The sequence below is a fragment of the Botrytis cinerea genome, chromosome 6 (assembly GCF_000143535.2).
Source record: "Botrytis cinerea B05.10 chromosome 6, complete sequence".
In the NCBI taxonomy this organism is placed as follows: Eukaryota; Fungi; Ascomycota; class Leotiomycetes; order Helotiales; family Sclerotiniaceae; genus Botrytis; species Botrytis cinerea.
Window position 1 is genome coordinate 177295 of NC_037315.1, and position 15132 is coordinate 192426.

General features: G+C 43.7%; 2 protein-coding genes across 2 annotated transcripts; both read left to right on the plus strand.

Annotated features, from left to right (window-relative positions):
• Window positions 1-79: 79 nt before the first annotated feature.
• Window positions 80-1999, plus strand: BCIN_06g00400 (hypothetical protein). The gene is made up of 3 exons (XM_001560109.2): window positions 80-759; window positions 860-998; window positions 1049-1999. Exons 1-3 carry the CDS (start codon window positions 428-430, stop codon window positions 1658-1660), a joined length of 1083 nt encoding a protein of 360 aa, XP_001560159.1. The 5' UTR covers window positions 80-427; the 3' UTR covers window positions 1661-1999.
• A 1742-nt stretch (window positions 2000-3741) lies between these two features.
• On the plus strand, window positions 3742-5777 carry BCIN_06g00410 (hypothetical protein). The gene has a single exon (XM_001560111.2). The coding sequence runs from the start codon at window positions 4043-4045 to the stop codon at window positions 5585-5587; it is 1545 nt and encodes a 514-aa protein (XP_001560161.1). The 5' UTR covers window positions 3742-4042; the 3' UTR covers window positions 5588-5777.
• Window positions 5778-15132: the final 9355 nt, after the last annotated feature.

The window sequence follows — 15132 nt, forward strand, 5'->3', positions numbered from 1 at the left end:
GGAGATTCACCGCCTTTGTGCTTGCGGATAAAAGTGGTTTGATGGATATTGGTGCACACCTAGAAAAGATGTTGATTGAGTATATGTAACTTATTACAATAGAAACATACTGCGTAGCTTCCATGTTCACACGTTCTTACATTTGTTATTTGTGTTCTGCCACAGATATCTCAATCTACCGGACATCAATTGCATGGACCCTCGCTGGCGCCAGAGCGACGCGAACCCTTGTTAAATCCAACGTCATAATTCACATACCTAGTAATGCCCGACCCTAGCAAAACAAACAGCTGAACCCAAACCTCCACAATATATGTTTATATATATACATGTGCATATTTATATGCGTACATGGCCTCATCTCCAAAGCTGAATATCTTCTCAATTCAATCTTCATTTTGCTTCCATTGAATCCCATTCATTCATCATGCAAATCATCAATTTCCTTTCTCTTGCATTCCTCCTGTCTAATATCAACGCCTTATATCTTTCAGCTGAACAACATCCGATCGCACCACCATCCCAAAAACAATCGATTTCTCAACCTCTTATCGGTTTCGGAACATGGAATCTGAAGGTTTCCCCCGAAAATACAACCGAAGCCGTCGCGTACGCAATTGAAATTGGATATCGTCAAATTGATTGTGCGGCTGTGTATGGGAACGAAGTGGCGGTAGGACGGGGAATCGAAGAGGGTTTGAAGAGAGCCGGCTTAAAGAGAGAGGATATTTGGGTGACGAGTAAACTTTGGAACGATCAGTATGTTATGATTGTTTATATCTTTCACTTGGTTAGATGATTTGGGAATGATAGATTGAGTGAATTCGGTGAAAAATTAACTGATGGGTTGGTCAACTAGTCATGGAAGTTATGAAAATGTGGAAAAGGGGTTGAATCAAACCCTCCAAGATCTAGGTCTCGAATACCTGGATTTATATCTTATACATTGGCCTATTGGCTTTTCATCTAATGGAGCCAAAAATCTCGATCACGTCCAGGTTTGTCTTCATTTTTCGTATGTTCTCAAATTTTGACTAACACGACATAGACCTACAAATCCATGATTTCCCTCCCCAAATCTCGTGTTCTCAATATCGGGGTATCCAATTTCTCTCCGCTCCAACTCAAAAATGTCGTGTCGACTGGTACAATACCATATATGCATCAAATGGAACTCCATCCCTATTTACAACAATCGGCATGGGTAGCAACGCATAAAGCTCTCGGTATTAAAATGACGGCTTATTCACCATTGGGAAACACTAATCCAACTTATCATTCATCTACCTCTCCATCGCTCTCGTCATCCTCTTCTTTTTCATGGGCATCATGGACATCTCTCTTCCGCCCCTCCTCCTCTTCCTCAAAACCAAAAGCCCCACCTCTCCTCCAAAATCCCATTCTCATCGACATAGCCGAAGAACGAAATTGTACACCAGCTCAGGTGGCACTAAAATGGAATATGGGAAGAGGGATTAGTGTGATTCCGAAAAGCAGTCATGAGGAATGGATTAAGGAGAATTTGCAAGCGGGGGAGTGTGAGTTGACGCATGCGGATTTGACGAAATTGAGATTTGTGGGGAGGAAGTGGTTAAGTAGATTTAATAATCCGGGGGAGGCATGGGGAGTAACGCTTTTTGAGGGGTTGGAGGGGGTTTAGGGACTTGTAGGTGGATGAGGAAGATGAGGGGAAGGGGAAAGGGTAGAGAGTATAGCAATTGGGATTTGATTCGAAATACTGTAATTCGACGAGTGTTTATGGATCACGCATGGATTTGAGTTTGAATATCTAAATGTGTTGTCTCTTCATGATGATCCAGACTCTCGCAATCGATCTCTCCAGCTTCAACAATGTGTTGCATTTTTGGTACCTGCAGATTCTTGCCTGTGGTACAGTGTAGTGACGAATTCTCCTTTAATTTTAGCACCTCTCCATGTAATTATTATACTTTTTACGCCAATAGACATGGATGGATACTTGAATCATTTTCCATCAACAGACAGGCAGACTTTTTTAAGGCTGGCACTTCTCTATTTCTCTCCCGGTATTTGGTATTGTTAAGTGGCGAACTCAATCACCTCAAGATCTAAATGTTAAGATCTAGATATCAAGAAGTTGAAGTCTGGAAGTCGAAATCTAATCCCTCCTCATCTCTAGTTAATTCTTTCAGGGTCCGAGAGACCCGGGCCGTGGCTAATGTAGTAACATTATCTATGGGCTATTCAAACATTTCTGAATGGGAGGTGAAAAGCTCGCACGTACATCAATATCATCTCGTATACCCGAGCTAGAATCCAAGAAGTAGTTTTCCGAGCTAGAAGTAATTTGATATGATGTAAAAGAATGATATATTGATATTTATTCTCCGGGCTCGCTCGTTCGTCTGTTCCCAGTATTTGAGAATTTGGCATGTGCTCAGTAAAGAAGTCTCCGTGTATGAATATACTCTCGTCTCGAACATTTTCAGCACTTCATGATCTCAAGAATTCCCCAAATCCAAGACCTCAAGCATAGAATAATGAGAATAACTTCATTGAGGTACTAGAAACGCACAGTAATCGACTAGATAGGAACAAGCGGCCGATTCATCCCAAATCACGCAAGCCCCCTTTAGAAATTTCATAATATCAGAGAAACTCAATCATCAATATGGTCGTATCATATAAGTCAAAGCTAGCATCATTTCACATAAAGCTTGCCCTTTTTCGGTCTAACTCTCGGTACCTAGGTATTGGGGAAGAGTAATGCCTTATGGCTTTTGAATTTTTACTTGAATCCCTACACCTTCTTTCTTTATTCAAACCTACATCACAGCCCCGCAACTTTGATCTCTAGCCTCTAATAAGATGGAATATTCATGTGGATTCGATAGACTTCGTATCGGGTGTATAGATCCCTTTGATACCGGTAGTCCTTTAGGAGACATAGTCATTACGTTGTTGAGAATCGAGTTAATATATGATGACCGTTTTCATTAATAAAGAAGAGAAGTCATCGAGGACAATCTATTCTCTTTAGAGATTGAAGGGAGATGAGGATGAAAATTCGATTGAGAGGCGAGGAGACGGAGCGAGTAGGTCCATGATGAAAGGGTTAAATGCAATCAAAAGTTCAACGATTCAGTGAAAAGTTTTCTGGAAAGAGAAGAGAGTAGGCTAGGTTTTTTAAACTTAAAATCTCGAATGTCCTGAAATCTTATCAAATCTTAAACTAAAACTAGTAAAGCTCGCACTGGCTAACGTCTTGAAGTGCTTCATTTTTATACATTACTTTCACTACACTGATCTTTCTTCCCACTTCCAGTCTAATTATTAAGCAATGAAGTTGAGAAAGGGAACATCACTCTTTTTTAAAATACTAAATGTGGGTGATGTCTCCCCAATATAGCATTTTCTCACGGATGATAGCTACGTCATTTGGTCACTTTGAGTATGGAATGGGCAGTGATAGAGATATCAGACTAGATTAACTTGAGCATTAATCATCGGATCCATTCTGCTGTATCAGGTTATACCCGGAATAGGGGATGTAGTCGCCTATTTGAGTGACAGTGATATGCTTATATAGGTACAAATATAGCACCGAGTAATTGATTACTATAGCACGAGCTTCTTCGAGAACAAATCCTATAGTAGGGACTACGTACTAGGGAGGCACTAGCTACAACTAACAAGTGTATCTCGTATTTCGTATCGCGTATTGACACTCTAGATAAGGTTAAACAAGCCAAGCACGTGCCAGGCTACCCATCTATACCCACTTATACTCACCTCTCCTCTCCACATTTAATACTATGTCTAGTGCAGCATTGCAATTGATGCAGGAAATCATTTACCTTGCTGCAGCCTCTTCAACGGAGAATAATAGAATCAATAATACTTCCTGAAAACTCAATCCTTGTACCGGACAGGACGGCAGTTGCTACAGTTTATGTATATCAACATCCAATTCCTCAACATGAAGAATATCAACTCATCGCCCTCTCTTCTTCTTCATTCTCCATAGCAAATCATCTTCTCGCTGTTGAGCTGAGCAATCGCAATGGCATCTCCGTGTAATATCTCTACTATTCCCTATCCAGACTTACCTGGTGCTTCATTTCTCTCTGGAACAGCAATACCAGTTCTAAACTATACCGCCACAGTCGCACCACTCAATCAAGCCTCCAATGTCAATATCACTTCACTCGACTTCTGTAATGTAACACTTACATACACGCATCCGGGCCAAAATGATACCATCAATGTCAAAATCTATCTACCTTCATCATCATCATCATGGAATGGTCGATTTATGGGGACAGGCGGTGGTGGATTTGATACCGGAGGCCTTGACGGCTCCATGATGACTCCGGTGTCTGAAGGCTATGTTGCCGCTGGTACAGATGGTGGTCACTATGTTGACGGCCCATCTGCATTGTATGCAACTAATTGGGCTCAGGTATCACCTGGAAATGTCAATCTTTATTTACTCCAAGATTTCGCATCGGTTTCCTTGAATGAGATGACGATGATTGGGAAGTCGGTTGTAGCTTCCTATTACGGAAGAAACTCGGATTACTCATACTGGAATGGCTGTTCGACAGGTGGAAGGCAGGGTTACATGATGGCTCAACGCTATCCAGAAGGATATGATGGAATCTTAGCTGGTGCGCCAGGAATCAATTGGGCAAACATGCTCCCATCTTTGTATTGGCCTCAATTTATCATGAACCAATTAGGAGTCTACCCTAGTTCATGTGAAATCGACGCGATTACCGCTGCTGGAACCCAGGCTTGCGATGGCCTCGATGGTGTTACAGACGGTATCGTGAGTGCACCCGAACTTTGCGCTTTCCAAGCAAACTCCACAGTCGGAAGGAATGTGAGTTGCTCAGATGGAAGCAATCTGATTATTTCCTCGGCAGCTGCACAGGTAGCTCAAGCGGCTTGGGATGGACCTACAACAGAAGACGGTCAGTCGTTGTGGTATGGCTTTAACCCTTCTACTCCTCTGACCCTCGGCAACGCAATCACCATTTGCACAGATGGGAATAAGAATTGCATACCTTTCCCGGTTCCGTTTAGCGTCGACTGGATCAATCTCTTTGTTGTGAAAAACGCATCGTTTCCTCTTTCAAATATCACTCAAAAGGATTTTGCACGCATCACCCATTCATCTATCCAACAATATGATTCCATTATCGGGACTGCGGATCCGGATCTCTCGGCATTCAAAGAGGCAGGGGGGAAACTTCTTTCGTGGCATGGGTCGTCGGATCAAGTTGTTCCTCCGCGTGGATCGGCGAAGTATTATAGGGAGGTCGAGCAGAGAGATGCGAATGTGAGGGATTACTATCGGTTATTTGAAGCGCCAGGTGTGCAGCATTGTTCGGGTGGGAAAGGACCGTATCCGGTGGATATGATGGGAGCTTTGATCAAGTGGGTTGAGGAGGGAGTGGCACCTGATGTGCTGACGGCGAGGACAACGGCAAAGGTAAATGAAACGGTGATTGAGAGGAACTTGTGTCAGTATCCGTTGGTGCAGAAGTATGTCGGAGGAGATTCTAATGTGGCGAGCTCGTTTGTGTGCAGTTTGGAATTTTGATGGGTGTTGGATTGACTTGTGGAGTTGAAGCGGGAGGCGGAGGTGGAGGTGAAAGAAAGCTTTCGACTCGATGTAATTAATTATCCTCTACTGTATCTTAGTCTCCATCGACAAGTTCATTTCTTTTGCGATGTGTATATGTATAAATGTATATACTTCCCAATGTACCATACGAAAGTTTTCACTCACATCAGATCACATCACACCTTGGAGCCAACTGGATGAACATCCTGATGAGGTCTTCTTTCTTCCTGCATATAATTACCCGTCTGGGCTTTCCTATCTCCCTACCTCGATTCGTATAGTAGTGATGATCTGGATGTGCTGGATGGTGGGCATGGAGGGGTATAGATGGATGGTAGAAGTACAGGAGTACAGAAGAAGAATCAGTTGGGGAGATGTGAAGATAGACAGCAGTGTCAAGATGAACGCCAACATCAAGGTCAGCATCAGCATCACCATCAGGATCAATATCGTTGGCAGCATCAAGGTTCACACCGGTATCAAGAGTCGACATCGACATCAGCATCAAGGTTCACACCAATATCAAAAGTCGACACCAACATCAACTTCAACTCTGATACCAAGTTTGAAGGAGCTTTGGATTCACTTACTTCACTCTACCACCCCCGAATTCCACTTCAATATCCAAATCTCAACGTCGAACCTCTCGCTTTCCCACTTCCCACTTTCCACGTCCCTTTCTCAACAATCAATCCCCCTCGCTGCCGAGGTACCTTGGTGGGTTGGAAAAAAACAATGACTCATTACATTCACTCCAGATCTTCTGAAAATTTCGATTGAAAATTTCACCCTCTACACTGCCTCCCCAACGTGCCCGCCCTCGCCGCCCTCAACTAGATTTTCTATTGGTGATATCGTCAAAAAATATTCACTGTCAACGATTGCGCCACTTTCCTGATACTGCAAGTTTCCGAAAACTCCCAAAGAACAAAGATAAATTCACTTTATATCTCTCACGTGCCGCGTCTATTGGAAAGGCGGCAGAGAAACAAGGCCGGGAGAGAGAAAACTTGCGCAATCTCATTTCCCAACAGACGCCAGCAAGGTGTTTCTCCGCATTTCTCACTCCTTCCCCCTCATTTCACCTTCATTTTGCGCGCATTTTCCCATATTCAATTGCGTTTCCTGCCACCATAGAGAAAATTTGATCTACACGCGAAGTGATCAAGCGCACCACGATCACTTCCAAAATAACTTAAATAGCTTCACATCTCCCCGACTCTTTCTGATTTCCTTTTTTCTCGACACGAATCTTTTCCAGACTGGAGTTTGTTCTTTTCTTTGCAGACTCGCCACCTGCATCGAATTGAACGCACTCCAGTCTTGGACCCAACATCTCAATCATCAAAGTGCCGCCGTGGATCTTTGTTATTCTTCCATTGACTTGTTCTTCGCAGTCCCCCTCCTCCCTCACCTTCTTCTTACTTTCTCGTGGTTGAGATATCAATTTTTACCATTTCAATTCGGTCTCTTTTGTGTAGTGCCTGCTGCATGAGATGGATATCTTTGGTATTGGTCCAACATTGGAATCTTTGAGTGCCTTCGCCTACCGATCTCAATCATTCTTTTGTTCATTATCCTCCCACACCTTCCGGCTTGTCGATACCGTCTTCTTCAGCTCAATTTGTCTTTTTCTCGCAGTGCCTGCTGTGAGCGATGGCCATTTCGACCCGACCCGACATTCCAATCATTGAGTACCTTTATCCTTCGATCTCAATCATTCTTTTGTTCCCCGGTATCCTCAACTTCTTCGACAACGAGCATTTTCTCGATGGCCTTTATCACTTGCTTTTGTAGCGCCAACTGCAACGGGAAGTGATTTACTTCGTCTTTTGAACAAATCGTTGTCTCCTCCCCTTTCAACCGACCACACCACTCGATCGACCTTCGACAGCTTTTCGACCTTGTAAGTTCCGTGTAGCGCCAACTGCACAGAATACGCAAGCTCCATTTCGCTTGATTTGCTCATCTCGTGGACCTCTGGTCACCTTTTACCTTGCACGCGATTCGGACTTTAGGAGTGTCTTTCCTTTGTAGCGGCCGCTGCAAAGGATAGACTCATTTTTTCGTCTGAACGAGAGATCGTGAGTCTCACTGATCACGATCTTCTTCGCTTGTTCGGTACCTCGACAATACGAAGCCACCTACTCTTTGTAACTCGACAATACAAAGCCACCTACCCTTTGTACCTCACCACGCTGGTCCTTTCAATACCACCACCAGCGTCCCATTCGCACTTCTCTCGCCTGCGTCTGGTCTCTTTCCCACCCCTTTCCGACTTTGATTTTTATGTCGTTTCTTACGTCCTTTCTCATGTAAGTACTTCCTCATATTGCAACATTGCTTGAACATCGAACTAACTGTCAGCAGGTTTTTCCTTTTGCGTGCTTGTTTTGGTTACGATCAACTCTGACCCCGTTCGAGTTTTGGTAAGTCTTCCACTTAAACACATCGTCACACCACCAAAATACTAACACCCATTGCAGAATTGTTGTCGCCTTCCCCATTTCCTTTCGGTTTTTCTTTCGGTCTTTCCTTTATCGACAATATCGTTATCATTTTTATCCGGTTCGACAAATATTTTTACTATTCTTATCACAAGAAACATCGCAAGAAGTATGTATTTTCTTCGCTCTCATACCTCTCTCCATCTCTCACCTTGTCCAATTCTAACCTTAAACAACAGGCGTTCGCGGTCCGGAATGGTGTGGTTGCAGGTGTGATGATCTGGTGGGGCGGAAACCCTCATCTTCATGATCCATCCACCTCTCCACTTACCATGTCTTTGTCTCCCTCTGTTGATTTTTCCAAGCTTTGTTGTTGATCCTTATACGATCTCCCTCGATGAACCATACGTCCAGTGCGGAGGTTCTTCGTTCGCAGAGTTGTACGTCCCGGTCGCCGATGGCACGACAGGATGCAACTTCTGACGGGAGATCAGGTCGAGTTAATAGTCAGGAAGGCAAAAATATAGCAGGCTGCGTCGGCAGGAAGCTTGAGAACCCCCTGACTTCCTTCTCACTGACCATCGATTGCCTGAGCAAAACACCAGGACGGCAGGCACACCCGAGAGGGCACGTGACCGACTTAGCCTAATGGGACTCAGGAAGACGCGGGACGTCCCCCGTTGTCTTTCAAAGCAAATATTACAACAGAGTAAGGTTTTATCAATGGGTATGGGATCGACTTTGACTGGTATGTGTGAGTTGGTTGGTTGGTGACTGTTGATCTGGTGGGACGGTTTTGCTGGGGATTCTGAGGTGGTGGTGGTTGGTGTGGTGGTGGTGGTGGTGGTGGTTCCGAGGCTGCAGCCATTCTTGTATTGTTCTCTTGACCACAGGGTGATTTGGGGATATCAGCTGTGTATTTAGGCCTGGTGGGCTGGAGTTGACTTCGGTCAAAGGAAACAGAGAAAACTTCAAGTTGCTCTCATGCAATTGAAGCTTGGTGGTGTTGGAGGAAAAGGTAAAACCCAAAAAAACACGGAAAAGAAAAAAGACCAAAAAAACATGGAAAAGAAAAAAGACCAAAAAAACACGGAAAAGAAAAAAGACCAAAAAAAACACGGAAAACAAAAAAAAGGAAAAGGTCAGGCTTGACTTTTACAAAAAGTCCAATTCGGTGACGGCCGAGGAAGAATTATTGTGGCGGGCTAGCTTGACTTTAGAATATTGTAATAACACTCTTGTACAAGTACTTTGATTTCTCTTGTGAACACATTTGATGAACATGATGACATGTCTTGTGACCTCCACCAACCATTTCCTTCTGTTCTTGCCTTTACCAATTTACCGGAGAAGGTTCCAATCATATTCTCGACGTCGAGAATTCTAGAATACCAAAGCGGAAGTTCTTTAATGAGGTGGATCAATTTCTCATATACCCATACCCCATCACTATTGGCCTTGTCGTAGCAAAAACCACGCCACATTACACAATATCACACCACCATACCATATCACACCACCTCCCCAGTAGAGACATATACATACAAATCCCCTCCCTCCATCCCTCACACTGACATCTTCCTCCTACCTACCAACTCACCTGGTTCACTACCCTACCTACAGCGAACACAAACACAAACACAAACCGAACCCACGATGATTAATTTCTCGAAGTCTCATCCAATCCCATTCTACCACGCTACGAATCTCGAACCTGCAGATCTCAAGACAGACAGACAGAGAGAGAGAGAGAGAGAGAGAGCACCAAGAGGTGAGGTGATGTTGAAAATTTAGATAGGACGGGCTCGATGGCATAGCATTGGAGAGATGAACGCACGGCGCATTTTACGATCCCTACATTTCGAACACCGAATAAACTTCAAGTCGCGATTGAGATGTATCGCGAATGAACGCGAACAAACGCGACGCTCGTTCCTTGAATTCTTGAATTCTTAAATTCTGTGTGGCAGGCTTGCATGCATGCTTGTAGATAGGTGGGTGCTGGTCGGATGATTGGGTTTTATGAATTTGTGGATTTGTGGGCTTGATGTTGGTGTTAATGTTGAATATTGGATATCTTGTTCTGAAGAGATGGTAGGGTAGGGTAGGATAGGATAGGGTAGGTTGTAGAGGGGTGGTTTTGCATGGATCTGCATGGTTTACGCGTCTTGAAAAGATGTGATGTTATGGAGCAGGTAGAGCGTGGGAAGGGGGCGCTGATGCAATCGAAAAGATGAAGAAAGTGGGACGGAAAGTTGTGAATGCAACTTGCATTCCGTATGGCAGACTGGATTTGGTCTCGTACATGCGCGCAAAGCATTCGCCATTGCTTTCTTGTTGCAACCCATAGACGCATATCTCCCAAACACGAGTAGCCCACGCGATTTAGAGAATCGACATCTATAGTTGTACTCGAGGCTCGGATATTCCCAATCATTCGTTTAGAACGAAAGTATTACGGTTAAAGCCGAAGTGTTTACCGAGTCGTCTTCCCAAACCACGAAGCTGAATGAGGTCGAAGTGCGGATTTGGATGGGTTCTACGACAGCCAGTCTTTTTGCCATCGCTCCAGCGAAGATGTGCGGCAGCTTGAAACTCAACCGCAGAACCTCTACCTTCTCACGATTCAAACCCAGCTTTACGCAATGCGCGTCTGAAATCCTTTCAGCCGAGTGTGCCGGTATCTTGGCCACCACCTGCATCCGAGTATATGGAGGCGAAAACGCTCAGTGCCCTTATATCGACTTCGATTTGTAGCTCGGTCGTTGTTGTGTCAACTTCTTCGCTTACTGAGATTTCTGGTACTGCTTGTACCGCATCGTCTGCTTGCGTTGATGCTATTGTTCGTGTTCTGGTCTTCTCTTTTTCGTGCGGGGCTTGAAACGTGCTTGAACCTTCACCATCCCAAGCTGTTTGAACCTCTGCGGTAATTCTACTGACTCTTTTGTTTCTAGCTTGAAGATCTAACTCTATTCTGGCTTTGATGGTGTCATGCGTTAGCTTGATACTTGCTATGTGCTCAGTATCAATACCTGGAAAGATAGCATTTATCTCCTCGATTCATTTGCTGTTTACGCCACTACATTTCAATGTCGCTCTAGAAAAATTCCTGGGTTCCCTTCCACATTTTGGAGAGGGCACTCCTTGGATTCATGTCGCAAGCGATCCATGCTTCGTCTTTTTTCCGCTCGGGAGTGGAAGTTCCGAGAAGTCTCTAAGAGCTTCAGCATGATAAAGCTCCATCTCTATCGAGTCCCAATCTTCAGGATTTATTTTAGCATCTTCACTTTGATTTTCCTGCAATTGTTGAGGCGGTACCTCATATCGTCCACGTCGCCTTGTCATCTCTTGTCTATCTCATGTAATGTAGCCCAATCAGAATAAAGCCTCGCGAAAGGTTCATCTACTCGAGCGCGTTGTTCTTTGGTAGCTTTTTGGAGATAATCATTCGGATACCGAAACATTAGTGACCTATCGTGTTGATATTTCTCATCAGGATCTGCTATTATCATACTTAGACAATACTGCAGGGGGCCTTCATCAAAATCTTTTACGATACCTTTGGAAAATCCGGGGTCTTTGGAATAAAACGTAACCCGTTACAGCCCAACTATCTTGCATGTAGTTGTGTAGTAATAATTCCAAATCACACAGTGCTATTGTATTTCAAAGGGAGAGCTTTGCTTTTGTTAATATCGATGGAAGTGAAGGAATAAAAACTTCTAAGCTTTTCTATTTCGAAAACTACCTTTCTCCAATTTTGCACGGTCGGCCGCCTGAGCACAATGTTTCCTGAAATTGAAGCTCGGGTCTCGAACTAGTTTTCCGTATCCTAGAAGATTTAGCCATCGTTTAGCATATGGGGGTCCATTCGTAGGAGCTCGATTTGATCAGTTACAAAGGATAAGCGTTGGACCACCCCGAAATCTTTTCGCGTTAACGTATTTGGCAAATCAATTTGCTGGAGTTGTCTCTTGGGTAATATGAGTGTGATTATGATCGATGAAAGCAGGATTCAAATCGATCTCCTCCGCTCCCTCTTTTAGTCAGGAAATGAAGGCGTATGTAAGAATTTCGAGTGGCTCAACGACTCATGCACCCTTCCTTCGTGAGGTATATTAGCGATCTACTGACGAATTGGAGATATCCCACAGCCCACTCAGAGTACAGTCAAACCGCACCGTGCAGTAGATGGAATCGACAAACCTCCCGAGCATAGAATCAACATGGTATTAGCAGAAAATAGTGAGAATCTAGTAGCGCAACACTTCTTCAACGCTTCCAGAAAAGCTTCCATGTATTTAACGAAGGCATTGAATATTTTACGGATGAGATAGCTGCATCCGTTTTCCCGGTATGATCCGCATTTACAGATCGATCTTCTCCTCCGTGTCTTGAACTCCTCCATCACAATTACCGTCCATTCAATTCGGAACTCCCCATCTCATATGAGACTTTTCCTTCACCAGAGACGGAAAATCCCATAGTCTACGTATTTCCCCATCCGCACCGAGCGAACAGTTAGACTTCTCAAACGACTCGCAAATGTATTTGGAAAAGCTTCCTTGGCATCTAAGCCACCATTTATCATCCGGAGACAAGGACTTGAAATAACATATTGCCCGTTCTTGATGTATACAAAGATTCTGTATAATCTTCAGGCTGCGAATGGTTTTGTTTGACTCCACTTGTAGGGGGGAGATCCATTATTGATAAGATGGATCATATATCCTAGTATATCACGAACGGAACAAACCATTGATATGGATAGGATTCTAGAATAGGCTTTCCGTAGCAACTCAAAACATGGTTGTTGTCATGACTTTCTGGTGGCTTCTCAAAAATAATCTTCCTATGAAGAAGGAGATACCTCGGATATCTTGAGAGCAGTACTCTTTCTGTCCAAAGTGCAATCAACCGAGCCCCTCCCTCGTAGCCGCACAATTGAGATTTCGTCAAGTTCGTAGATAGTGGAGATATATTGTCGTCACCTCCTTCCTTTCCAAATATGCACAATAAATTAGAGTTATGCAGTTAGTAAAAGTTAATTCGTAAGTGTCCTAGATCTCTGATCCGCCTTGTGGTATGCTTATCCAGCATGACCCTTGACGTTTATCTTTAACCAATATCAATTTCCAATGCAGAAGATGAGCCCTGAACATTCACAAGAGAGAAAACAAGCAGACCAGTGAAATGCATGGATTATCGACTATGTAGATTAAAATCTAGCGACGAAGTAGAAGTGATCTAGGATATATGCAGCGCAAGCGCACGTGCCACATCTTCCCAATATGTACTCTATACCCAATATTTAAGAAATAGATTGATGTATTAATACACTGCTACACCATTTCGATTCAACTCAAAGATTCCCAATTCTTACCTATGCTAACATTTATAACGTTTCAAAAGGATGATCTTACATCACATTTTCCCCAAAAAATAACCTTCCAGTTCATCATTAGTCATATCCAACCCATTCTGACCCACAACCAAAGTTCAGTATTCACACGGAAGAAAAAACCAGGATGTGGAGATAATACTCTCTTCTCCAAATTCAATAGTAATAAACCATTCTGTGAGAGTTTCGTCTCCTTGTTTATACAAGAAGAGAAAATTTGCAAACATGTTATCATGCAAAGATATTCCAACTCTTCTGATATCGACAATATCATTCCAGATCACTACTTCGACGTGAAATATGAAATGTAAAATAATGCAGTTTCTACAGAATATAAGGGGTATGCCATTTAGCGAATTTGCCATCCCAGTTTTCCCTTCTCATCAAGTAGGGATCAAGCAAGTAATAGTAAACCAATAACAACCAAAACAGACCAGCAGTCACCAACTCGTTTCATGCATAAGGCTGTGATGTTGTAAGGATGGATCTGAGCTACAGGCGGGCGCGGCTACAATATGATTCAGCACATCTCAGCGATGTCGGAAATTATAAGCCGGTTTGACAGCGACGACTTGCTGACCTGCCAAGACAAAGCATACGTAGTCCCCTACTATGAACATTTTCATCTATTTTTTTTTTTTTTTTTCAAAGAAAACCTGGCGAGTACATAAAAGACAAAAATAAATTGTCGATCTTGAAGAAATGAATGAGAATGCTAAGTGTTTCCCAATGTCTACACCTGTTTTTTTTTTAGCACATACATACATGCACATCTCGCCAACGCACGGTATCTGTCAAAAGTCAAAAGTCAAAAGTCAAACTCACAAGTGCGGTCGGTATTCGAAATCGCAGCCACAAAGTTAAAAACGAGTACCGCCCACCCACCCACGGTAGTTGATCTCGGGACCGAAACCAGCCCAGGAACAGAAGCCAATCAAGTCTTCCAGATCCACTTTCAGGAGCGGGTGTGTGGGTCGAGCCGCCCGTCCCGGAACGACCCAGTCCTTGCAAGACAGGTCGGTCGGCTATTCTCCCGATCGGATCTGAAAGGGTTGGACGAGTGCGTGTGGATTAGCTGCGAGATTCAAATGCAAATTCAAGGGAATGCACAAGAAGACAAGGCTTCGAGAATGTGGTTTCGGGTCCGAAAGCTGGGCCAGTGCGATAAGCTTGCTCAACCTTCTTTCTTGACATGGTCGATCTGTCACTCGTTGGTTTTCGATCACGAAAGACCCGGGCTTTGCAGTTATCAGATCCATCGAATTTACAGGATCGCGAAATCCATAGACTAACATTACACGTGTGAAGACTTGCCTTCCAAACTCGTATTTGCAGGAATATCTACGTGGCTATGAAATATCGACTCAAGCTACCAACCCCATTCTCAACTTGATTACGATCAAAGTTGTTCTTTTCAGTCTCGCCTTCTTTTACCGCTCCAAAAACGTATCTTGGCCTTAGTCTCATGTACGTACTACCGTTTTCTCGGGTGGGGAAACTTGAGCTCCTACCCTTTTCGATCCAGGTAAGCCGTCAGTCATGTCGACGCGAACTCTCAGGTCCATCCTAGAATTGCTGCATCTGACCAATTGCACACTGTGTTTGAAGCATAAAGTATCACATATGCTGCCAGATAATAAGCATGTCCGCCGCTAAGGAACCCAGGTAAGTTC